The 27,801-nt window shown below is 43.8% G+C and overlaps 1 protein-coding gene across 6 annotated transcripts in view; it reads right to left on the minus strand.

Annotated features, from left to right (window-relative positions):
- LOC124142275 (trafficking protein particle complex subunit 8-like) overlaps positions 1–27,801 on the minus strand; it is a 48,963-nt gene that overhangs the window by 9,574 nt on the left and 11,588 nt on the right. For 2 of the 6 annotated variants that reach the window (XM_048397449.1, XM_048397448.1), the window contains exons 5-22: positions 27,421–27,583; positions 26,128–26,166; positions 21,939–22,110; positions 20,499–20,812; positions 19,668–19,777; positions 18,548–18,698; positions 17,131–17,234; positions 16,115–16,226; positions 14,300–14,431; positions 12,585–12,656; positions 11,356–11,508; positions 10,157–10,280; positions 8,354–8,548; positions 6,889–7,112; positions 4,466–4,780; positions 3,664–4,067; positions 2,319–2,472; positions 678–843 (exon numbers count right to left, since the gene is read on the minus strand). In XM_048397449.1, coding sequence (XP_048253406.1) covers positions 678–843; positions 2,319–2,472; positions 3,664–4,067; positions 4,466–4,780; positions 6,889–7,112; positions 8,354–8,548; positions 10,157–10,280; positions 11,356–11,508; positions 12,585–12,656; positions 14,300–14,431; positions 16,115–16,226; positions 17,131–17,234; positions 18,548–18,698; positions 19,668–19,777; positions 20,499–20,812; positions 21,939–22,110; positions 26,128–26,166; positions 27,421–27,583 — 3,104 coding nt within the window. The remainder of the gene's footprint in view (positions 1–677; positions 844–2,318; positions 2,473–3,663; positions 4,068–4,465; positions 4,781–6,888; positions 7,113–8,353; positions 8,549–10,156; positions 10,281–11,355; positions 11,509–12,584; positions 12,657–14,299; positions 14,432–16,114; positions 16,227–17,130; positions 17,235–18,547; positions 18,699–19,667; positions 19,778–20,498; positions 20,813–21,938; positions 22,111–26,127; positions 26,167–27,420; positions 27,584–27,801) is intronic. The other 4 variants (XM_048397451.1, XM_048397450.1, XM_048397453.1 and 1 more) reach the window with 4 other exon arrangements.

Consider the following 27,801-nt stretch of genomic DNA (forward strand, 5'->3'; position numbering starts at 1 on the left):
GGCCTAGATCCACAAAGCGATCTTAGCGCTATGATTGTTGTAAGTCTATGTAAAAGTATGGGAGTTATGATCATCTTAGCGCTAAGATTGTTGTAAGCCTATGTTAAAGTATGGGAGTTATGATCATCTTAGCGCTAAGATTGTTGTAAGTCTATGTTAAAGTATGGGAGTTATGATCATCTTAGCGCTAAGATTGTTGTAAGTCTATGTTAAAGTATGGGAGTTATGATCATCTTAGCGCTAAGATTGTTGTAAGTCTATGTTAAAGTATGGCAGTTATGATCATCTTAGCACTAAGATCGCTTTGTGGAATGGGACCCAAGGCAAGTTTTAGAGACTGCTGCATGCAACTGGGTTGTCAACAGGTTACCCAGTCACGAGTGTTTGTCCGTCATATTCCATCAGTACATACCCTGCAGGCGCTCTGGACACAGCACATGGAGAATCCCCCTCCAAAATGTCTGATCGCGTCTCATGATAATAATAACACTGGACCACCCTTATCCCCTAATATATAGGACCCACTTAAATTCAAGAGCTTACGCTCATGATTACTGGCCCCCTGAACCCCTAATACTGAAGTACTGACTGACAAACATGAGATTTCATCAATTCAACACCCAAACTATGAAACATGCCCCACACCCTTGACAACTAACACATCAAACTTGTCCCACCTGTCTCGCACTTGGTCCCCTTGAGTGCCAGCTGCAGGATGTGTCGACTGCCGATGCGGACGTCCTTCTGGTCGCTGATGCTGAGAGAGTTGACCACCCAGTCCTGACTGGCACATGACACCTGGGTCACCTGCACCTCCTGGATGTGGGGCCGCTGGACCTGCACCTGTACCAAGCACAGGTAAACTACACAACAGGGCAACATCACTGTCAATACTGTGGCGTACACACCATAATCGTAGGGTCCCAGCATGCCTCAGGATGAGGTGAGGTGAAATGGGGTTTAACGTCGCGTCCAAGATTATTGCACTTATATAGCGACGTGCATGTACGTGTGTGTGTTTGTGTGGCTGCTTGTACTAGTCCGGACTGATGACGATTTATAGTGCTAGCTCACTGAGATACCATGCCGCATTTTTACATGAATATCCCACTCAGACACAGTATACCGACTCTGAGCCGACCAGTCCTTGTTTGAGACCCTTAATGCCGAGCGCCAGATAGGGTAACAACAAGTACCACCTTTTAACGTCTTTTGGTATGATGCGGTCGGGGATCGAACCCCGGACCTTCTGCTCTCCAGGCGGACGCTCTACCATTAGACCACGGAGCGGTCGTGCCTCAGGATGAGAGTCTGAACAGTGAGGTGTTTTGTTTGGTTTGTTTGTTGTTTAATGCCACACTCAGCAATATTCCAGCTATATGAAGGTGGTCTGAAAATAATAGAGTCGGGACCAGACAATCCAGTGATTGACATCATGAGCATTGATCGACACATTTGGGATATAATAAGGTGCATCAACCAAGTCAGCAAGCCTGATCACCCGATCCCGATAGTCGCCTCTTATGAAAAGCACAGTCGCCTCTTAAGACCAGTATGGGTTGCTGAAGACCTATTGTAACCAGGACCTTTATGGGTTGAACAGTGAGGTCAAATGGGGTTTAACGTCACGTTCCAAGATTATTGCACTCATGTAGCGACGTGCTGGTGCTTGCACCATTCCAGACTTGTGCCATTTCATAGTGCTAGCCCACTGAGATCCCATGCACCAGTTTAACATTGATACCCCACTCAGACACAGTATACTGACTCTGAGCCGGCCAGTCCTCTTAATTCTGAGAGCCAGGCAGGGTAACAACAAGTACCATCTTGAAACATCTTTAGGCATGACTCAGCCAGGGATCAAACCCCCAACCATTTGTTCTTGGGGCAGACACTCTATCCTCTATACCATGGAGGCAGTTGTCTGGACAGTGAATTGTCACCTTAGATGATGAACTAAACTACGACTTAGCCTTGGAGTGAGTTTCATTTCTTGCCACTTTTAGCATTATTTCATCCCTATGTCAGCATGCTGCACCAGCAGGGGTACCTATATGGGGAATCGAACCTCGGGCCTTTAACGTGATGAGCCTTAACCACTAGGCTACCGAACCTCCCCTTTGAGCCTGTAGACTCTGAATCATACAGTTGCAGTTCTTTGGCAAGAGTAAGCCGGGAACGAAAGTTCACTCTCTGGGCGCTCTATCCTCTACACCATGAACGTAGTTGTCTGAACAGTGAATTGCGTCACCCTAGACGACCAAGCTAAGTGGGCTAGACTCTGATTCTTACAGACCTCCCAGTGCCTAGCCTCCTACCTGACTGAGGTTCTCCAGCTCGCACGAGATGATGCAAGACTTGAGTTCCTGCCGGTCACTGCCGGACACACACGCACTGGGCTTGGTCACCATGGCCCTCACACTCAACGACTCCACTGTGTTGACCACCGCTCGGTGTCGCAGTACTCGATGTCTGGGGAGCAAGGACACAGGGATTAAGTAAGTACAGAATGTACAGTCGCCACATTCAATCTATATCCTGGACCTGAAATAATCTAGGCCAGGAAAATAAAATCATAGATCATGATAAATCCTTGTCATAAAGGTACAATAACACACAAACAGTAATGTCACATTTTTAACCATCAGATTGAAATTTAGTTGGCTCATATGACAAGCTACTGGAAATCTATTCTGCCCTGAAATCAGTGTGAATAACAAAAAAGGCAACCTCTTTATCCTGTATGTACAAATCTCACTTATTCTGCCCCAGAATCTCAGCGGGTGACAGGTGAGGTGAGGTGAAATGGGGTTTAACGTCGCCTCCAAGATTATTGCACTTATATAGCGACGTGCATGTACGTGTGTGTGTCTGCTTGTAATAGTCCGGACTGATGCCGATTTATAGTGCTAGCACACTGAGATACCATGCTGCAGTTTAACATGAATACCCCACTCAGACAGTATACTGACTTCAAGCCGACCAGTCCTTGTTTTAGCCCCTTAATGCCGAGCACCAGACAGGGTAACAACAAGTACCATCTTTTAACGTCTTTTGGTATGACGCAGCTGGGGATCGAACCCCGGACCTTCCGCTCTCCGGGCGGACGCTCTACCACTAGATCACGGAGGCGGTCCGGCGGGTGACAGAGTGTCAGCATGGAATGGAAGGAAAGCCGAAGTGATGCATGTCCGAAATGTTTACCAATTGCAGAAACCCACAGTCATGGCTCTGATGCTGACAAACTCAGACACATGATCAGGGTCGTATACTGCATGTATACTGCTTATACAGTGTTTTAAAATCACCATTCTATTTCAATAAATACCCTAAACATATTCGCCATTGCTTCCTAGTGCCACAATGTCTTCGATTGCATCATGGCATTGGAATCTGGATCAAAATGAAACTATGCTGACAAATAAGTCCAGGATATTTATCAAAATAGAATGGAAATATAATACACCTGATAATCGAGGATGCCAGAGCATACCATCAGATGCACCTGATAATCAAGGACACTTGATCGAGGATGACTCACTGGAAGCTGACTACGAAACTTGAATGCATATTTATAACAACAAAAACAACAATTAAGGATTTTCTTGGATTATTCCCCAGAACAAACATAAATAAAAGCTATAAGACTGATAAACAAGTTACCTCACAGAATCTTTATCTTTGGCTTGTGTGTTAAGTGGTTCATAGTAAAACAGGAAGTCCACTTCGTGTACCCCTCCGATGTCGTTCCCCCGCAGCCACATGGGCAGCGACCTGGTGTCCCCGGGACGAAGGATGTTACCTTCAATAGGAATGTCTATAACATCAGGCACTGAGCGCACACTGCACGAGTCTATGGGGTTGCTGATGTCACTGTCCACGGACCTGGTCTGGTACACGTAGGGGTATTTAGGGAGGTCCTGACTACAGCCGAACGTGAAGAAGTCGGGGTGTGTGGACGTCACCTTGAGCTGATGTAGGGGGCTGCGACCGGTGTTCCGTACTTCCATCTCAATACAGTGGACCTCCCCACACAGGAGGGAGTCGGGGAAGTCACAGAAGCTCACCTGAAACATGACAGACTTCTGTACAAAGGCCTGCCTGGCAATCATGGGGCAATGCTGGTGGTTACAGTTGTCTTGGATATATTACAATACAAAGTGACTGTATTGAGGCTGACATGTATTGCTACATATTGCAAACATGTCTGTGAATGTGGCACAACACTTATTCTGCATGATTTAGTAGAGCTGAAGTTTACAGCATTAATAACCATCATTTTTTGTCCACCAGACCTTATAATGATAAAATTTAGCAAAACCCTTAAAAATGACAAATTTCTACTAGTCCTTATGATACCTTAACTATTGGGCAGTTTGGCAAGGACTGTAGGACTAGTGCCATTTTCTAACAGTGAGTTAAATGTTTCCACTAGTTCTACCCTTGCTGAACTCCCCGTCCCTACCTCCAATATCGGCATCTCCTCGTGGACCGTGAGATCCAGCCTCCTGTCTGGCCCATACAACTTGCTGGTCTTGTCATCCTTGCTGGCGTTGAGCCGCGGCCCCTGCACTTCCAGCTTCTGCTTGCCACGCACATACACGCTGCTGATGAAGGTGGGTTTCTGCGAGCCCAGGATAGAGGGGGAGGCGGTGGAGGAGGGCATGTCCCCGGGGAGGGGGGAGGAGCTCTGGGACTGGGAGCTGGTGGTGCCCAGGTTGTAGGCCAGGCCCACCACCCGTAGCTCACCTGGCTGTCTCGGCACCAGGGTCAAGCGGATCTGTAAGGAGGCATTCATAAAGATGAGTGAATGAATGAAGTTTTACACTACTTTCAGTGAAAGCATCCTGGGGGACCAGAAAAAGGGTTTTTACACTTTACAGCCATATTGTGACTATAACAGATTATAAATTGAGACAATATTATAAAACTGTCAACAAAGGACAGTAAAGTAAACAGACTTATCAAAGATTTTATTTAAAACTAGTATATAACCATAACCAGGGGAAGATGCATGCGGGTGAGGACATTCTGGAGCCATGGGACGGTGTGTTGGGGTGAGGACCATCTGGATCCATGGGACGGTGTGTTGGGGTGAGGACATTTTGGATCCCTGGGATGGTGTGTTGGGGTGAGGACATTTTGGATCCCTGGGATGGTGTGTTGGGGTGAGGACATTTTGGATCCATGGGATGGTGTGTTGGGGTGAGGACATTTTGGATCCCTGGGATGGTGTGTTGGGGTGAGGACATTCTGGATCCCTGGGATGGTGTGTTGGGGTGAGGACATTTTGGATCCATGGGACGGTGTGTTGGGGTGAGGACATTTTGGATCCCTGGGATGGTGTGTTAGGGTGAGGACATTTTGGATCCATGGGACGGTGTGTTTGGGCGAGGACATTCTGGATCCCTGGGATGGTGTGTTGGGGTGAGGACATTTTGGATCCCTGGGATGGTGTGTTGGGGTGAGGACATTTTGAATCCCTGGGATGGTGTGTTGGGGTGAGGACATTTTGGATCCATTGGACGGTGTGTTGGGGTGAGGACATTTTGGATCCATGGGATGGTGTGTTGGGGTGAGGACATTTTGGATCCATGGGACGGTGTGTTGGGGTGAGGACATTTTGGATCCATGGGACGGTGTGTTGGGGTGAGGACAATCTGGATCCATGGGACGGTGTGTTGGGATGAGGACATTCTGGATCCATGGGACAGTGTGTTGGGGTGAGGACATTCTGGATCCATAGGACGGTGTGTTGGGGTGAGGACATTCTGGATCCATGGGACGGTGTGTTTGGGTGAGGACATTCTGGATCCATAGGAAGGTGTGTTGGGGTGAGGACATTCTGGATCCCTGTGATGGTGTGTTGGGGTGAGGACATTCTGGATCAATAGGAAGGTGTGTTGGGGTGAGGACATTCTGGATCCATGGGACGGTGTGAGGACATTCTTGATCCATAGGACGGTGTGTAGGGGTGAGGACATTCTGGATCCATAGGACGGTGTGTTGGGGTGAGGACATTTTGGATGCCTAGGACGGTGTGTTGGGGTGAGGACATTCTGGATCCATAGGACGGTGTGTTGGGGTGAGGACATTTTGGATCCCTGGGACGGTGTGTTGGGGTGAGGACAATCTGGATCCATGGGACGGTGTGTTGGGATGAGGACATTCTGGATCCATGGGACAGTGTGTTGGGGTGAGGACATTCTGGATCCATGGGACGGTGTGTTGGGGTGAGGACATTCTGGATCCATGGGACGGTGTGTTGGGGTGAGGACATTCTGGATCTATAAGAAGGTGTGTTGGGGTGAGGACATTCTGGATCCCTGTGATGGTGTGTTGGGGTGAGGACATTCTGGATCCATGGGATGGTGTGTTGGGGTGAGGACATTCTGGATCAATAGGAAGGTGTGTTGGGGTGAGGACATTCTGGATCCATGGGACGGTGTGAGGACATTCTTGATCCATAGGACGGTGTGTAGGGGTGAGGACATTCTGGATCCATAGGACGGTGTGTTGGGGTGAGGACATTCTGGATGCCTAGGACGGTGTGTTGGGGTGAGGACATTCTGGATCCATAGGACGGTGTGTTGGGGTGAGGAAATTCTGGATCCATAGGCAGTGTGTTGGGATGAGGACATTCTGGATCCATAGGACGGTGTGTTGGGGTGAGGACATTTTGGATCCATAGGACGGTGTGTTGGGGTGAGGACATTCTGGATCCATAGGCAGTTTGTTGGCGTGAGGACATTCTGGATCACTAGGACGGTGTGTTGGGGTGAGGACATTCTGGACCCAGGGGAGGGTGTGTATAATCCACGTATGATTTGTTTGTTGCTTAACACCTATTCTACCACCGATCCTCACAGTCCCATGTGTGAAACTCACCGGAGCCGTCTGCCCTCCTTCAAGCACCACCTCCTTGATGACCGTTGTCTGGATAATCTCATCTGCCAGGTTGTTCTTGACCCCTGTGGACACCTCGTTGGAGATGAGTTGTGGCTTGTCAGCACCAGCTATACTGGGCAGGAAGCTCCACAGCAGCATGACGTCAGACAGCACCAGAGTCACCTGCAGGGGGTCTTCTACCTGCACCTCCACCACGATGTGCTCTGAAAGCGGGAGTGGTTTTAGGTGGTTGATTTACACAACAATCAGCAACTCTGTGGACACAGAATATTTTGCAGATATGTCCATTCACTTTCTGTGTTAAAATCATGCAACTTTTTTCATTTTTCTGCCACAGGATTTGTCAAATACACTGTCGAATATTAACTTGCGAGTCAAAAGCCTGTTCTAAACTTGTAAAAGTTGCATAGGTTTACTTAAACAAACAGTCATTATTTGAATTGTGCCTTGTATTAAAATGAGCGCTATTTTAAACATTGTATATTTGGAGGTATGATTAAATGTAATCCTGATTTCAATTCAAAGTGAAGCTGACTTCTGAATTATTGCTTTATGGATGTGCATGTCTGTATGTTGACACTAATGGTCGCCAGATCCACTGAAATAAACTATTCTAGCCATGATTAAGTCTATAATGATTAAGTTTGTCAGAAAAAGGCGAGCCACATGTCAAACAGGTTAAAAAACTAGCAAATACTTGTGCTAAGGAGCAGCCTGATGTCTAATGTTGGCAGAATTTTATGTAGAATTACATAAAAATACATGGCAGAATTGACAAAAATTGACCACATAATTCATTCAAAGTGTTTTGAAAATGGATAGAAAATTAATAGAAAATGTAGTTTAGTTATATTACAGCATACCCTCCTAACATTGCAGCAAAACAAAACAAAATTGACGCTGATTGTAGGTGTTTTCCACTTCGGTGATCAAGGACCACAAACAGATCAGAGTTTCAAAAAACATTATCACTGGATCCTGGCACGTCAAAGGGATGCAACTATTTGCCTTTGACTTCTGGGCCAAAGTGGGCACCATGAAACACACGTAAAGGATGAATGTTTTATGTCCCTGCTTTACAATGGCAACCTGTGAATAACTGAGTCACAATTTGTGTCAACCCAATCCTCATTAGGCATCTGTCACGATACGCCTCGAGGACTGTGGATCTAATCTCTCAAGGGGTGGGGATCTCTGATGGGTTTCACTCATGTGCGGTCTGTAAATAATGGAGTCTGGACCAGACAATCCAGTGACTGACACCATGAACGCAATTGGGATACATTGACACACATCAACAAAGTCAGCAAGCCTAACCACCCTATCCCGTTAGTCGTCTCTTACAACAAGCACAGTCGCCTTTTACAGCCAGCATGGATTGCTGAAGACCCATTCTACCCTGGATCTTCCCGGGTCTCATTCATGTGAAATGAGACATACTTACCTCCTACAAAAGCTATAGGGCTGGCCCTGTTCTCTGTATTGTTAGTAAAGCATTGTAGTGTAGATCGGAAGGTGTTAGGCAGGGATCCACCATTGGCTGAAATGACAAGCCTCTCTTCCAGCTTCTGCCAGCTCATGTTTCGACTCTCATCGTGATCGAACCACACCCCTGTTGCTGGTGTCTTCCGTGGGTTCTCTGCAATACGTCAATAATGTACATATTTACATGTGATTTATTGACTGATTGACTGTTGAAGTCAGCACTACCCAAATATTGCACTACTTACCGTATTTGACGTAATAAGCGACCAGGGTGCTCTCAAAATTAGAAATAGGGGGCTCTTATTAGAATATTATTTTGGTGAAAAAAAACAAGTTGAAAGAAAAATTCTGTGGTTTATGCTGACAGCCTGAAGTGTTTATGTACGACATATATATTTTTCCAGAATTTAATTGCCCATAATTAAGGGTGCATATAACACACGAGTGGGTATTATAAGCGAATAAATACGTCTTGTGTACATTGATCAATCGGAAGGGGAGCTAATTGGGATTGTTCACTAGCAAATATATTAGCAAATGTCGCCGTGGGCGCTTATTAGAGCGGGGCGCTTATTACATCGAATACGGTAATTATACTTGTTAGCCTGAGCTACATTACTCATAGTTGGTGCATGACACACAACCAGTGAGTGAGTGAGTGAGTGAGTGAGTGAGTGAGTGAGTGAGTGAGTGAGTGAGTGAGTGAGTGAGTGAGTGAGTGAGTGAGTGAGTGAGTGAGTGAGTGAGTGAGTGAGTGAGTGAGTTGGGTTTAACGCCGCTTTTAACAGTATTCCAGTTATATTGCGGCGTGTCAGCTTAGTGTGGGAGGAAAGCCCGAAGTGATGCAGGTCTCAGACGTTTACCACTTTGGTGAAACCCTCGAGCACGGTTATGGTGCTGACAAACCTAGAAACATAATCGGGGCGAACCGGGATTCGAACCCACAATCATAGGTTTCTGGCGTGCCCAAGGGACACAACTCTGCACAGCGAATCGCTGCGCCTTAGACGATTGGGCCACCCGTGCCCCTGACACACAACCAACCAGGGAACACACTGAAACCACTTGATCAATATTAAGTCAAATGAGAAAAGACCTTTCTATCTCGGAACAGACATAGGGATAGTTTTACCTACAATACAGAGTATATCATTTTTATTTCAATTTCAGTTGAATGAGTGAGTAAATGCTGTTTATAGCTGTCCGCAATATTTTGCTATGTCCCGATGGCTTTTAAATAATCACGTCTGAACCAGACAAAACAGTGAGCATGCGATGAACATAATCATTGCATGAAGACATGCCATCATCTGAGGATTTACCTCACTGAGTATTCAACTTGGTTTTGAGCTTATAGAATTAACTCTTTAAATCATATTCAGAAAATAAGCTGTATGGAGTGCTTCAGGTAACTATGGAAACATTCCTTTGAAAAGAAGAGATGTTTTGTTTTTTGTTTTTGTTTGTTTGTTTTTTAATGCAGCACTCAGCAATATTCCAGCTATATGACAGTGGTCTGTAAATAATCGAGTCTGGAACAGATAATCCAGTGACTGAAATCACGAGCATTGATCCACCCAATTGGGATAAGATGACGTGCATCAACCACATCAGCTAGCCAGACCAACCAGTCCCCTTAGTCGCCTCGCATGGGTTGCTGAAGACCAATTCAACCCGGATCTTCACGGGTGGTAAAGACATGAAAGTAAAGCAAGCATCTTGTTTCGGACACAGACTTGGTGGAAGCCCGTCTGCCACACACCTGGAATCTGCGGCTGTTGTTTCCCGAGCAGGACCTTGGTGGTGTTGCTGTTGATGTTGGGCAGGGGCAGCTCCGGCAGGCGGCCGTACGAGCAGTTCTCCCCGGCCTCCTGAGTCAGCAGTTGCTGCGGAACAAGGTCAAGGTCATCTCAACATCAAATCAAAACTCTTAAATAAGAAAATTCTCCATGTAAGAATTGAGAGTATTTTTTTTAATACAATGTTACCCAGTCCAAAAACGTCACTTCTGATTTTTATCAATATTACAAATCTGAATACGCAGTGGACACTGGAGATTAATATGGTATGTATAATGACCTTTCTCTGAAATCCAGGAATAAAATGTTAAACACTGAAAGTCAGCCACTGTGGGGTTCTATGACCGTGACGTAAGAAAATCCGCAGATTTCCCTGGATTGGAGGAAAATTCTCATTCCTGAATATTGAAGCCATATCATTGCAGGGGAAGCCGAGGAATGGCCTCCCCAATATATGCTGGTGACCCAAACCAGAGTCTACAAGTGGGATGAGCAACAGCTCCTAACATTAGGCTCCCACACTATGGTTGACATAAAATGTCCTAATAGCTTCACTTCATACAGAATGAGTGGATGATGTTTTAGGCACTATATAGCAGTTGACGGATGACAAAGTAGACATAACTTATGGATTACAACTTCTTTATTTACTGTACAATAATTAGAGAAGTTGTTATCCATAAATTGTGTCTACTTTGAGTGGATGGAACAGACTGTCTGACAACAACACAAGCAGCCATCTGTCGGACATGGAAGAGACATAAGATATCATTGCAGCCTGTAAATAACAGTCAGGAATCAGGCAAACCAATGGCTGATACAAAAGGTGACCTTCCAAGCATGCCATGACTAAATCAACAGAATGCATATCTTATTTGCCCCCAAACCTCATTATTAACGGCCCTTACAACCTTCTATTCTGCCCTGGCATCCTCACAGTAATTTACTACAAGTGAGTGAGTAAGTATGGTTTTACGCCGCTTTTAGCAATATTCCAGCAATATCACAGCGGGGATACCACAAATGGGCTTCAGACATTGTACACATGTCGGGAATCGAACCTGGGTCTTCGGCGTGACGAGGGAAAGCTTTAACCACTAGGCTACTCGACCGCCCAGTTTACACCTAGAGCGTATGCCATGTAGTGAGATGCAGCACTAACCTTATATACAAACAGGTACTCTCTGAGAAAGGCTCCCTGCTGGGATGCTGGTTGTTTGCTCTCCGCCATCAGCAGGTGCTTGAACGCGGAGGAAGCATTCTCCAGCTGTTTGAGGTTGAATGACTGACGCCCGATAGTAAAGTGGATGTGATCCTGGCAATAGGAACAAACAACTCATTTTAGAACTGATTATCAACAACTTATCACATTTATAGTAGGAAGCAATTACCCAAGTTGGTTGGTTTGTTGTTTAACGCCGCACTCAGCAATATTCCATCTATAGGACGGCGGTCTGAAAATAATCAAGTCTGGATTCCAGTGATTGACATCATGAGCATCGATCCACGCAATTGGGATACGATGACATGCATCAACCAAGTCAGAGAGCCTGACCACCTGATCCCGTTATTTGACTCTTACGATAAGCATAGTTGCCTTTCACAGCAAGCATGGGTTGCTGAAGACCTATTCTACCCCGGATCTTCACAGGTCCAATTACTCAAGTAAAAACAGATATATTCCTTTCACTATGTTCTAAAACATAGCAATTTTCCAGCCATGTTTGCTCTCCCAAAACATAAGTGAACTGTTGCTCAAAACTTGATCTTGAACTTGAAAATGTAGCATTCACCTTAGCAAAATGGATACCACATTCATTATGAGTGAGTGAGTGATTTGGGTTTAACGCCACTTTTAACAGTGTTCCAGTTATATCGCGGCGTGTCAGCTTAATGTGGGAGGAAAGACCGAAGTGATGCAGGTCTCAGACTTTTACCACTTCGGTGAAACCCACGAGCACGGTTATGGTGCTGACAAACCTAGAAACATAATCGGGGCGAACCGGGATTCGAACCCACAATCATAGGTTTCTGGCGTGCCAAAGGGACGCAACTCTGCACAGCGAATCGCGATGCCTTAGACGACTGGGCCACCCGTGCCCCCACATTCATTATGAGACTTTGACAGACTTTAGAAGTTGGAAGAACATGAATACGTGATACTTTTTTTCTGGACAAAAACTTCTGTATCCTTTGTAACAATGTTTCAGGGCCACGTCTTGCCTGTTCAGTGGGTGAATAATAAAGGGGCAAGAAGGGGCCCTGGAACCCGGTTACAAAGAATAGAAAGAAGTTTTTGTCCATAAAAATTTGTCATGAACTCATTCATTAAATATTAAATTTGATAAATGTTTATCGAAAGAATTCATATTTAGTTGTTGGATAACTGACCTCTGCAAGGGACCAGTACTTGCTCTTGAAGACCTGTAATGCTTGCGAGTAGGCCCTCAATGAGTGCTTGCGCTGTGGAATAAATCACTTAGATGATAAACCACACAGATGTGAAAGTATTTTGTCAGGTTAAATAACAAAGATATTTGACTGCAACAAACCTCAACATGTCATATCCACCAAATCCGTGAACAGTGACTTTAAATTGGAACGATTTCAACATAAACATGAGTAAATGATCAAATGATTTGCAAGTATATATTTTTTAGTCATTGTGACACGTTTCAAATGTTTTTTTGTGAGAGGTAAGTGTATCATCTTGGTACTGGACCAAATGGGTTGGTTGGTTGATTTGTTGTTTAACGCCGCACTCAGCAATATTCCAGATATATGACAGCAGTCTGTAAATAATCGAGTCTGGACCAGACAATCCACTGATTAATATCATGAGCATCAATCTACACAATTAGGATCGATGACATGCATCAACCAAGTCAGAAAGTCATAGTCACCTTTTATGGCAAACATGGGTTGCTGAAGACCTATTCTACCCCGGATCTTCACGGGTCGGACCAAATGGGAACCTTAGTGCGTCCATGTTACTTACTTGATACTATCTTGTTGAGTGAAGGAGTCAGCGCGAATGGTTTTACGCCGCTTTCAGCCATATTCCAGCAATATCACGGCGGCGGACATAAGAAATGGGCTTCACACATTGTACCCATGTCGGGAATCAAACTCCAGCCTTCAAACAAACGCTTTGACCACTAGGCTACCCCAGCACTCTGTTCTTTGTGGAAACAAGGGACAATTTATGGTACTACTTGCAACTTAGCTGTGAAAGTTTTCATGTTTATTTTCATAATAGCACAGATTCTGCTTTCCACCAGTGGAATGGCTTTGAATATTTCGTAGATAAGATTTATCAAACAGTGACAAGTCTAGCAAGTAATAGAAATTGGTAAGTGGTGACAAATACTTATCTTAAAATTTTGTATTTATTTCGAAGTAAATTATATTCTAGTTTAATAATATGAGCCTGACCAGACAAACTGGTGATTGATAATACGAGCAATATCCAAGGTACAATGACAGACAATTAACCAAGTCAGCGAACCTGACACCCCCATACATTTTGTTGCCTCTTACCACAAGCAGTAGAGTGTTGGGGACCTGTTTTAGCCCAAACCCCTAATGAGGTGAGGTGAAATGGGGTTTAATATCGCGTCCAAGATTATTGCACTTATATAGCGATGTGCGTGTGTGTGTGTGTGCGTGTGTGCGTGTGTGCGTGTGTGCGTGTGTGCGTGCGTGCGTGCGTGCGTGCGTGCGTGCGTGCGTGCGTGCGTGCGTGCGTGCGTGCGTGCGTGCGTGCGTGCGTGCGTGCGTGCGTGCGTGCGTGCGTGCGTGCGTGTGTGTGGCTGCTTGTACTAGTCTGGACTGATGCCGATTTATAGTGCTAGCCCGCTGAGGTACCATGCCCCAGTTTAACATGAATACCCCACTCAGACACAGTATACTGACCCTGAGCCGACCAGCCCTTGTTTAAGCCCCTTAATGCCAAGCGCCAGACAGGGTAACAACAAGTACAATATTTTAACGTCTTTTGGTATGACGTGGCCTGGGATCGAACCCTGGACCTTCTGCTCTCCGGGCGGATGCTCTACCACTGGACCCGGAGGCGGTCAAACCCCAAATGACTGATATGCACATACCTGTCCCGCCTTGTTAAATCTATGTCCCGCCAGTATCATATGAAACGCATATTTCCGCACCATCGGCGTCTTCATATTGATGAAACAGTGAGCTCCCTGCTCCAGGAAGAGGGCACTGGACAGGTCGGAATCCTACAACATCATTAACACGTGAACATGCCAGGGATACTTCTGGCTGAGAAAAGTAGGGGAGAAAACCCACAAGCAAACAGGATATTCTCAAAACCAATACCATGTTTAATACATTAGAGGTTTTCAAAACAATTTATACCATGATTCAGATTAGAAAATGACCAATGACAGACATTTATCCAGGATTCCAAACTAAGTGCCTTTGGCATACAAATTGGGAAAAAATTGTTACTTTGTTGAGAATTGAAATTATTACAAAACCTCATTTTATTAAATTCAGAGGTATTTTAACACCATATTTTGAACACTGCATCCAATGTAATAATGTAAAATGAAACATTAACGCCTCTCCCCATATATTAGTCCTGTTATCAGTGAAATACCGGTAAGAGTCACCTTCACCCAGGCCAGCACATCAGTTCAAACTATAACAACATGAATTGGGACATGCTTAATTCCAATTTGGGGGCGAATATCGGCCTCTGATCAGGTCAAGATAAATCCATGACTGAGACTTTATGATTATGTAATGTTTTCTTTCCAAAGAATATTTTCACTAGAAAAGAGAGAACTTTTGTGATAAAGTGTCCTAAACTCACAACCCTAAAAGGATCCCAGCAATGCATTTGCTTCAACAATTATGAACTTGATATTAGACTGAAAACCTATATTCTTGTTTTTCAAACCTTTTGCATTCATTTCACCCAAGTATAAAACATTTTCGCCAAAACATTTGCAATTCTGACACCTAGACATCACAGCTCTTCAAACCAAACCCAAAGCACATTGGATAAGATCCAATACTGCCAGGGAACCACTTATTATTCTTTAGCCTTATACTTAACTGAAAAAGCCCAGACACCTTTAGTCTTAATGAATCTACCAACAGTTTTGTTTGCTTGTTTGTTTGTTGCTTAACGCCACACTCAGCGATATTCCAGCTATATGACGGCGGTCCGTAAATAATTGCGTCTGGACCAGACAATCCAGTGATTGAAATCACGAGCATCGATCCACACAATTGGGATAAGATGACATGCATCAACCAAATCACCAAGCCTGACCACCCAGTCCCGTTAGTCGCCTCACATGGGTTGCTGAAGACCAGTTCAACCCGGATCTTCACGGGTGGTAAAGACATGAAAGTAAAGCAAGCATCTTGTTTCGGCCATATCGGACATGCATCAACCAAGTCAGCGAGCCTGACCACCCGATCCCGTTAGTCACCTCTTACGACAAGCATAGTCGCGTCTTATGGCAAACGTGGGTAGCTGAAGACCTATTCTCTACTCAGAAACCAACTATGAGCACTACTGAAGCAGAATTAGTAATGGCAGCCAAACAGCAGTTGGGAGAACATCAGGACAACTGTACTTAGAGATAATTTTAATCAACAGTTCAGTATTGTCGAAAGAATATTATTTATTTCCTTGGGTCTTCTGCAAATGTTCAGTTTGGCACATATTACGTTGTCTCACTTTCAAAACAAATACTCAGTGGTCGCTTCAGTTTTGATCCTGATCATGATGATGTAGATTCAGTGGGATGAAAGGGTCCATCAAAGTCAGGTTTGGTTTGTGTCACTGACACAAATACCTGAAACTGAGCCAATACGTACAAACTTGTCCCATTTGTTCCCAAGCGGTGTGATTATGCTCCTAGAGTGTGAAAGCAGAAACTAACCCCCACCTCATTGGTCATCTTGAGGAACTGCATGGCAGCCTCCCCATACATTCCCCGACACTTGAGTGCCTCCGTGCTGACTAGAGTGGCCCGGATAGCATACTGGAAGTTCCTGGAGGGAGACAAAATACACACATGACCGTGATGACAGGACTACTTGGTGCGTGGCAACCCCAGGCACAACAAACAAAGGACAATTAAGATTGGTTTGTTACTTGCAAAAACATTTGTGACCCTCCAGGAGAAAAGGGGCCTTATGGGTGCTAGGATACATGTGCTATGACATCATTAAGATGTTTGACGTCAACTTACTTCAGTGAAGAGTGAGTAAACGAGTATGGTTTTACGCCGCTTTTAGCAATATTCCAGCAATATCACGGCGGGGGACACCAGAAATGGGCTTCACACATTGTACCCATGTCGGGAATCGAACCCGGGTCTTTGGCGTGACGAGCAAATGCTTTAACCAATAGGCTACCCGCCCGCCCCTAACTTCAGTGAAGATCAATATGTGTTATGTCATGTATCTCTGTCATAAATGTGAATTGAAGCTTGTGATTTTTATTTTTTGTGTTCTGAAGATTATTGATTATTGATGGATACAATTGTAACGCGTGACAAAACATATGATGATTCTTTTAAAATTAGTACTACAAAAAACTTATTACAATCTGCACTTTTCTACATTCAAATGCACATATTGTAATCATACAATATACATGTCAACATTCTGAAAATTTTATTATGAGGACTTCGAACAATAGTGAGTTTGCACTCTTCTACCCAACTCCTGCAAGTCCTTCTCTGTTATTAATGTTTGCGAGTGAGTTTGGTTTTATGTCCATTTTAACATATTCTGTACTATTTTCAGAAATATCGTGGCAGGGGACAGAATGGCCATGTCATGTACCCATGTGTGGAATTGAACACGATTCTTCAGCGTGATGAATCAACCCATGTAAGCTACCCCACCACCCAGTACTACAGAGAACCAGTGACCGTTGCTCTGTCCTCACCTGCATGTGGTCAGGTAGGTGGTGATGGCCGACTCCATGTAGTGGTGTGGGTACTGTCTCTGGCTCTGACTCCCAAGCATGAAGATAGACAGGCTGGCCATTTCCTGAAATGTGGGACAGCATCCATACCATAAGCCACAACAAGGAGAGGAGTCTTAATAAGTTGGTGGGTTGGTTGGTTGTTAAACGCCGCACTCAGCAATATTCCAGCTATATGACGGCGGTCTGTAAATAATTGAGTCTTGACCAGACAATCCAGTGGTTGATATCATAAGCATCGATCCACGTAATTGGGATTGATGACATGCATCAACCAAGTCAGCGAGCCTGACCAACCGATCCCGTTAGTCGCCTTTTACGACACACATAGTCATCTTTTACTGGGTTGCTGAAGACCTATTCTACCCCGGAATCTTCACAGGTGAGTCTTAATAAGACTTTTGCTTTTTCCTTGGCATTCATGGCATTTTATTTTTAGGATGACTACCTGACTAGTGACTAAGAGATCGAAACCAAATCAGCACAATTCCAGCTGCTTCATGGTGTATTGTTTCTTTTTTTAATTTAACGCCACACTCAGCAATAGTCACGGTATTTGATGGAAGTCTGTACATAATCAAGGCTTGACCAGATTATCCAGTGATTGATATCATGAGCATTGATCTACGCAACTGAGATATGATGACATGCATCAACCAAGTCAGCAACCCTGACCACCTGATCCTATTATTCACCTCTTACAACAAGCATGGGTTGATGAAGATCAATTCAAACCCGAATCTTCACCAGTTATATCATGTGTAAATAATCAATTACAGGTCAGGCAAACCAGTGGCTGACAGCATGAGCATGATCCTACAAGCACAGATACAGTGAGACACAGTTAAGCAGTTACACATTGTGACAACTCTTGGGCTGGGACAGGTAACTCGGGTACCCGAGTCGGGTGGGTACTGGGTAGGACCCAGGTACCCACAGGACTACCCGGATCCGTGGTTAGTCATGTGATATATTGTTTCATGACAAAAATTATCTAGAACTCTATGGTTACATTACAAGTCACTAATGTTCGCATTTCTTTCTGACTCTGCACCCATTTCTTCTGATTTTTCATACGGTTGAATAAAGATATAACTTAATTCAACTTCAGTGTATGAATGACCAGATTGTTTAAAACAAGTATCAAAATACGTTTTGCCAGGGCTTTGCTAAAAAAGTTCCCAATTGGACATTTTGAGACATCTCCTGAGACCCACAGTGGGTACCCAGGTAGGGTTTGGTAATAGGGGGGTGGGTACCCGGGTAGTAAATTTGGACTCATCCCAGCCCTAGACAACTCGATACTGAGGATCTATTTCCCTCAGGGGGCTCAGGGACCCATCAGGGGGCTGATTTAACAATGACCTAAGTTTCTCACCAAGGCCCCCGCAAAATGCAGCCATGCATGGTCATTGTTGAAGTCTCTCTTGGCAGTGTGGTAGGTGTGGTAGGCATAGTCGTACATTTGGAAGAGGAAAGCCAAGTCTGCAAGTCGGCGGAGTTGAAGTTCAGGCGCTTCAGACGTGTACCTGGAATATTAAAGTTTCCTTTGGAGACATCAGAAATTAATTTCCCTGTCCATTTCATAATCGTGTGAGTGAGGAAATGGCTTAGTCAATAACATTACAATGCTATCATGTTACTCGGTATTGTGTAAACGGCAGCCCAGCAGGTGCAACCATCGATCCTTCATAAATTCTTACAATCGGACATTCACCTGGAACTGGTAGTCTAGCCTGTCTCTGACTAGGCACTGACCTGTCCAAAAGCATGTAATTTGTAAGATTTTAAGCAACTTTTAGCAATAATCCAGCAGTATAATGGCAGAGGACACCAGAAACGGACTGCCCACACTGTACCCACATAGCAAATCAAATCCAGGCCTTCAGCATTATGAGCGGACACTTTAACCACTAGGCTACCAATGAAGAACATTTTAAAGGCTTACAATTACAATTAGACATTAACAAAATAAGGCGGCAGATTAGGAGGTGTCAACCAACACACAAACCAAAGTATCGGGTTTTACGCAATGCACAAATGTTGAGACTGGACGCAGAAAAAGAAAATAGTGCATCCCGAGGGACGCACAATAATATTCATTGTATCAACAGCACATCAAGAGGAGTTAGGACCACATGATCATTGATTCATTCCAGGCTCTAAAGTAATTATCAAACCTTACAGTACACTACACCATTTCAATACTTTACAGGACCCTCATATTGCCAGCAAGGACCCTCAAAATGAATTATCAGGATGAATTTTGAAACCATTAATTCATGTAGTCAGGGAATGATGACACAGGTCACAGGGCTGACCTTCCAGGCACAGTATTTCTTCTATTAGACCCATACCTCCAAAACAGCTTGCATGAATTTAGACACCGGGGCGTCTAATAGAGGAAATACTGTATATTCAATCCTCAGCATCCACTTTGTCCAGTCATTCCCTATTCTAGATTCTATGACATGTTGGGAGATCAGCCGTGTACTTACACTACAGATGTATTCTGGGAAGCCTGTACGGGTCCGGATGGTTTGTTGGTACCAAACCACTTCTTGGTGGCACTAAAGATGGATCTGTGGATTCCCTTCCTTGATGTCAGCTGCAACAAAGAATCATCCATCACCTAAACATCCTTGTTGGCATTCAACCACGTTACTCTTTTCATCGAGTTCATCACCACAAGGCATGGACAATTCCTCCTGTGAGTGAGTATCAGCTTTCACCAAAGTAGGTGAGTGAGTGGGTATGGCTTTATGCTGCTTTTAGCAATATTCCAGCAATGTCATGGCGAGGGACACCAGAAACGGGCTTCACACATTGTACCCATATCGGGAATCGAACCCGGGTATTCGGCATGACGAGTGAACGCTTTAACCACTAGGCTACCTGTGCGCCCCCGGTCTTCTAAGTGTTGCATAGTTGAACAGATAACTGCTAATTATCTGAATTTTAGATATCCAGAGTGACTACATCGTCCACAGTGCTAGAGATTATTAAACTCAGTTGAAAAGCTGATGTTAAATCCAGCACACAAATGAAGAAGAGAGATTTTCCTGCCCTTACAAGCTGGAGAGCTAGATGTTCATCGGCAGTCCTACTGTCTTGACAACTAGTCATGTGTGGTTGACAATGAAGAGGACTTCTGTTGAAAATTCTTAAAATTAGTTTCGTGTGATTGCAACAAAAATACAGGATTTATAGCAATGATGTAACAGAGGTAGTTGATTCTCAAGAATAATAGGTTTCTGGTACGCTCAAGAGATGCAACTCTGCACAACAAATGGCTGAACTACAGAGAAGCCACTGTGCCCCACACTCACCTGCTCATTCAGCATCCTCATCTGTTTCTCTGCCCAGGGTATGAGGGATCGCACCACAAACTCGTGCATGAAGATACGAAGGCGGTCCATGTCGCTGGTTGTGAGACAGACGCCGTGGACACGCAGCTTGCTCTTCTCCTGCCCTGCCGCCGAACCAGCGCTCTTCCCGTCCTGGTAACCGTTGGCAGCCGCTGTGGCATCCCCGTCATGGGCTATACTGGATTCTTCTACCTGGGCTTGGGTCTCCGTGGAGTGGAATGCTAGTGGGTGATCCATCAACAACTCGTTATTGCTGGTGTTGGTTTCGTTCAAATCTGAGAAAAACATCACAATTTATTTGAACTATCTGTGCAGCCATGTTGAAGTGTTATCATTAAAAGGGTATCATAAATGATAACACAGACAAGACAATAGACCCATTAAGAAAGGAAGAAGGGATTTCATTCAGTATGCTTGCACCAGATCTACCACTGGAAATGACATGACAACAAAAGGAAGACTTTGCCTTGGTGACCAATCAGCGTTAGAAATTGGCACTAGTCCTTAAGTGCAAAACTGCCCAATAGTTAATGTATCATAAGGACTAATAGTGAGTGAGTTGGGTTTAATGCCGATTTTAACAGTATTCCAGTTATATCGCGGTGTGTCAGCTTTATGTGGGAGGAAAGCCCCAAGTGGTGCAGGTCTAAGACGTTTACCACTTCGGTGAAACCCACGAGCACGGGTATGGTGCTGACAAACCTAGAAACATAATCAGGGCGAACTGGGATTCGAACCCACAATCATAGGTTTCTGGCGTGCCCAAGGGACGCAACTCTGCACAGCTAATCGCAGCGCCTCAGATGACTGGGCCACCCGGGCCACCCATAAGGACTAATAGAAATTTGTCTTTTTTTTATGGTTTTGCTATATATTATTATAATAAGGACAAGTGGACTAAAACTGTTAGTTTCTATTGCTGCCAATCAGCAAAGTCACCAAGCCAGACCATCTGCTCCACTTAAGTAGCCTCTTAGGACAAGCATATTAAAGGTGGACTCAAAATCCGGCCCCAAAACTCATGATAAACTGCTCTTTTTTGCAGAAATCAGTAACATTCCAGCTATAAAACATGTTGCCTGTAAAATAATCAAGTCTGGACCAGACAATCCAGTGACAGATATTGTGAACAACAATCCATGACGTTGTTGCACTATGACCATGATGACAGCCAAGTCATCGAGCCTGAAAACCTGATCCAATAAGTCTCCGTTTTACGACCAGCATAGGTTGCCTGGGACCAATTCCAATCGCAATCCCCACGGACACAAACACATGGGACTCAGGTCTTCTAAATACATTTCTCCTAAGTTCTTCACCATACATATAGCACTGGGTTCCACTACAGTTCAACCTCAGTCAGTTGTTTCCAACTTAGTTATTTCCAACAGAACCCCTTACCTGTAAGACTAGAGGAATGAACTGAGGAGATCTTGTCAGAAATAACATCTGGCGTGGTCTCGATCATTGAGTTCTCGAGGTCAGGGATTGTTGAGGTCAGTCTTGCCTCCGACAGATGGGAAGGGAAGCTGGCGTCATCCTGCAGTGGCAGCCCGTCATACTCAACACCCTCCTGGACAAGCAGAGTAGACATATTGGAAATTATATCTCCAAACATGCAAAAAGTGTACAGTCACATTTCCGTATCTGTATCCATTTTGTTCATCTGATACGTGTTGATCTAGACATTTTCATAGAGAAATGGTTTGGTTGGTTTCTTGTTTAACGCAGCACTCAGCAATATTCCAGCTATATGACCGAGGTCTGTAAATAATCGAGTCTGGACCAGACAATCCAGTGATTGATATGAACATCAATCCACACAATTGGGATCGATGACATGTATCAACCAAGTCAGCAAGCCCGACCACCCGATCCCATTAGTCGCCTCTTATGACAAGCATAGTCGCCTTTTACGGAAAGCATGGGTTGCTGAAGACCTATTCTACCCTTTATCTTCACGGGTCTCAAAGAGAAATGCAACCGTCCAGATTAACAGAGATTCACTGTATACAGGCTACTATTCCTCTATCCTGTATATACAGAGGTAAATGTGGGGAATAGTTTGAAAGGCATTTCGGATGGCAAAGTAGACACAATTTTACGGATGACAACTGTATTTGACTGTAATGGTGATGTTTCGGTATAGGTCCTTATACCGTTGTCAAGCAAGGATCTATGCCGATAATGTCGCCATTACAGTAAACTAAAGCAGTTGTTATCCATGTGTGTCTACTTTGTAAATGTAGGGATCATCGCAGTAACTGCTTACACTTGCATTCTAACCTTTCTCTATATGATCCATATTTTACATCATTTCAGAAGATAAATATATATAATATTCCCTTGATAAATATTAACACAGTTAACATGGTTAAAACCTTTACTCAATATCTATCCCCTATTTGAAAACATTTATTCATGGGGCAGTTATTATGTTTGTAGTAGATAGTTAAAAAGTATGGAATTTGTGCGGGAATGGCTTTCATGTCATCAGTGGTTATCGCACAACAGCTATATCACAAATACATCACAACTATATCACAGCAATATCGCAGCCATGAAACATTATCACAGCTTATCACAACACTATAACTTACAAGAGTTCTGTCACAGCTATATAATAGCTATGTGACAGCAATATCACAGCCAGATCAGCAAGAGCTCTATCACAGCTCCATAACTTGTAAGAGCTCTATCACAGCTCCATAACGTGTAAGAGCTCTATCACAGCTCCATAACTTGTAAGAGCTCTATCACAGCTCCATAACGTGTAAGAGCTCTATCACAGCTCCATAACTTGTAAGAGCTCTATCACAGCTCCATAACTTGTAAGAGCTCTATCACAGATCTTTGAACCATCACTGGTACTGATACAGCCATGAGACATGAGTCACAATCAGCAAGGTTACCATGGTTACTACTGAAAGTACCGTAACCATGGTTACTACTGAATGTATCCATGCATCTATCAGCAGCCATTGTGGTCCCCCAATCCCCGAACTGCCCATCATAACTGACACGGTTATTACATTCATGAAATGATATGTTAAACGTCTCCAAATGACGGCATTATGAGGCCAGGAACAGGAACAGGGAACTGGAGATTCAGATGCCACAAGGACTGGATATGAAAAGGGGTGGGTGTCCAACAGAACCACACTTCTTTACAGAAGCGTACATGCAGCATTATCATAAAAATATGGACTGGATTTCCACATGAAATAAAACGGAGATTAAAAGCTGGGATCAACAGGCAATCATGCACCTGCCTGAGCTGCTACATCTATTCAATACAATCCACATCAATGTATTCATGGAAAATAGCAACAGATGTTGGGTAATAGAAATACGCACAAAAATCCAAGTGATGAAATCTACAATTCTTGTTTCAACTAGTGATACACACTGTTTTTTGATACATCTGCTGGAAAAACTTTCATTAGCATTTATTATTGGGTGGATATTCATGGTAATGTGAACCCTGATAATTATATTAAATGTGTAAATGTGCAATATGGAAAGTAACAGTTCATCCCTGCTACAGCCTGGGTCTCCCTAAACATGCTAAAAGGGAGACAATAATTCCACACAATTTAAACAGATTTGTTTGTTTGTTGTTTAACGCCGCACTCAGCAATATTCCAGCTATATGATGGCAGTCTGTAAATAATCGAGTCTGGACCAGACATTCCAGTGATTGATATCATGAGCAATTGGGATACGATGACATGCATCAACCAAGTCAGCAAACCTGACCACCCGATCCCCTTAGTCGCCTCTTACGGCAAACATGGGTTGCTGAAGACCTATTCTCTACCCGGACCTTCACAGGTCCAATTTAAAGAGAAGGCCCACTAATATTGGGTATGAAACTCGGTGTGTATGACTTCCTTAGGCAAACTGTGTGAGTCGGTGTTGCTACCGGTAGGGCAGGGCATGCTTACCCTTTTCACAAACACCCACTGCTATCACTGATTTTCGGAGAACCATTCATATAATTTTCACTGCTGACTGGTTTTTTAAATCGGCTTAGGCGGGTAATCGAGACATTGACGGTGTTGACGTTTAATATTTACATGCTGCTTGCACGACAACTTTGTACATGATCCTACTAGGCTGATGGGCACGACGGGCTTAATGCTACTTGGAACACTACTTCTGTTTGCATTAATAGCACATCATTAATGATATGAAAAAATTTGCCAAATGTGAAAAATTGTTAAAGTTTTGCAAAAAGTGGCCATTTAATAAAGTGCTAAGCCAACCAAAATAATTTAAAATAAGCACCGTCCATGACACTGCGCGCAACACCGATTCATTACATGGTCATTACACCGAGCCTGACCAACCAATCAACTTAGTCGCCTCTAATGACCAGCATGGATTGCTGTAATTCCTGTTCATTGTAATGAATGTGTTTGACGATGCAGTTGGCGACATTCAAGCTGCAACACAGAGGCTGTAACACTGATTATAGCTAAAATGGATAGAATTATCATTAAACCACCCGTATGTTATCAGAAATGAGCGGGCCACTGTAACTTCATAATGCCCTCATATTGCACGCACGTTGTTAGGTGATGTTATGGGTATAGGGAAATGCGACGTCACGTTCAATAGATACCTCATCTGGTTTGTTCTATGACGTTTCCATATTCGCAAAAGCGGGTCAGTGAAATTTGTGTTGATTGCAGTAACTGTTTCAAAACCGATATTGTTGTTTATTTTTATTTGATAGCAAATTCTATCCATTTTACCTATAATAACAGTAATGCTATTTTTCAGGGCATTATCATTTACAGAAGCCCTTGATCTTTTCATGGAAGAGCTTCTGCAAAAGATAATGCCCTGAAAAATAACATTACCCTTATAATATCCATGGGGTTAGTTTGTTTGTTGACTTATGCCGCACTCAGCAATATTCCAGCTATATGTCAGCGGTCGGAAAATGGACCCGACAATCCTGTGATTGATATCATGAGCAACTATCCACGCTATCAGGGTACAACAATATGCACTCAACGATGTCACCACTACGCAAGACGGGTCCCCGTCACACATACAAGTGACCACCTGAGAGGGGGTCGCCCGTATGTGCGACTGCCTGTCCATGGACAACGGAATTCTGCATGTCACCGAGCCTGACATACACGAGTCACAGAGGACCAGTCTGCCCTGGAATCCCTACGGAGGAAGCACACAGTAAACATATCAGTACCTCACTGTAGCTTTTCACAGTCAGGTAACAAAGCAACCTATTGTAAAAAATCAAATACAGAAATAAAAATGAAAGGTACAGTAATGAAACAAAAGCCAATTCACATCAACAACATGAGTTGCAGAATGTGTTTCAAGTTCGGAGGTAAATAAGAAAATCAGCTGAAAAAGAGGTGATGAAACGCAGAGGACTTCTCAAGAAAATTACAGTTAGAAACATGTCTCCATGAAAGCTGAAATATCCCCAAGTTGTGAACATGCAACAGAGAAAGCTGAACGACGACAACGTGTCACACGAGTGATGGAAGCATGGAAAGTGTGACACTGGCGATGCTCCCCACATGCAGGCTGAGGGCGCCAGCGGACTTACCCAGGTGATGAAGTAGCGAGGCGTGTGGGATTTCACCGGCTGGAAGAAGGGAGCAAGTTACACCAAATGTCTCCTGTTTAGTTTCTCAGTGTAAGTAAGAATTGCCTATGATAGAGGACGGTTCAAGGTGTAACTTGGCTCATTTGCTGAAAGTCCCACACCATAAGGGTTTGATAATACGCAATAAACCAAGTCACTGAGCCTGACCACCTCGTCCATTTAGTCGCTGGGGACCTATTCTAACCTAAAGTCCCCACAGGGTGTGTGGTGTAACTTTGTATGGAATTAATTTATACATACTGGTATCATAATACCCGAGTAGCAATACACCATATCATTGTACAGGTTGCTTACACAATATATCCCAATACTCACACAGGCAACTGTAAGAATACAAGTACTACAATACCTCATAATACCTGGAACACTGTGTTTAGTAAATGATGCTATTCCTATAATATTAAAGTGACCATGAAAAAAACAACCAAAAACCCATGGCAAAATGTTGGTCTTGGCCCATCTTCCCGAGGCAAGAGAGTTATCTGACTTTAAAAGTTCAGTTTCCACCCTTGCCGAACTAGGCTGGAATTCCTGGGCTCGATCGTATACTAGCTATTACGAGTTATGTCCTTTCTATGCCTCTCCTATTGACCTATCAGATTTAACCTCTCTTATCACTTGCATTTGCTTCAAACAAAACGGTGGGGCACAGTCAAGACAATCTGATCGATAATCAAGATCTATATTGTGATAAAACGAGTCTTACATCGCGAAGTGCATTAAATCACGTGAGCACCTTGATTAAAAACATGAAAAGATTTAGAAAATATCTGTTGTCAACGAGTTAGCGGTGCACATGCTTTCCAAATCCTGCAGTCGACTGAAATCTGCATGACACTTTACAAACTGGATTTCGATTTCGGTGCTCGATTTTGATTGGACTATGCATAGACTCGTTAGTCCAGCCAAAATGTAACTCCATAATACCAGCCTAGTTTGGCAAGGGTGGAAACTGGACTTTTATAGTCAGTTAACTCACTTGCCTCGGGAAGATGGTCTTGGCCCTAAAGGGCCCATTTTGAAACTCTAAATGGCAAACATTTGTAGTGCAGGTTTTGTGTATGAAACTGTCACTCTTTCACTAAACTTGTATGTATCATGGTTGGTATGATATTTCAACTCTGATCAAGATACTCATCATTTCACATCCCAGTCATTGTTGACCACATAATACTGGAGGAAAGTGTGTGTGGGAATATTGGGAGGACATACAGCCCTGGTGCTACTACCCACCTGTACCTCGGGGGGTTTGGGCAGGAACTGACTCCAGGGGTCGGGGAGGGAGGCCTCAGGCTTCATGTTCTCCACAGTCTGGAGGGAGCGAGAGTTGATCTGGAGCAGGTGGCAACACTGAGACCCAAATGTTGTCTTCATGCTTTGGTAGTAAGCTTCCGCCCTGTGCAACAAATCAGGGTTTTGGGATAATATATACTGGATAATTGATACTGGATAATTAATACTGGTTAACATATACTGGATAATGGATAATTGATACTGGATATTAGATACTGGATAATATATACTGGATATTAGATACTGGATAATATATACTGGATAATTGATACTGGATAACATATACTGGATAATTGATACTGGATAGTAGATACTGGATAG

Source organism: Haliotis rufescens, unplaced genomic scaffold (assembly GCF_023055435.1).
Source record: "Haliotis rufescens isolate VD_foot unplaced genomic scaffold, xgHalRufe1.0.p SCAF_17, whole genome shotgun sequence".
Classification (NCBI taxonomy): domain Eukaryota; kingdom Metazoa; phylum Mollusca; class Gastropoda; order Lepetellida; family Haliotidae; genus Haliotis; species Haliotis rufescens.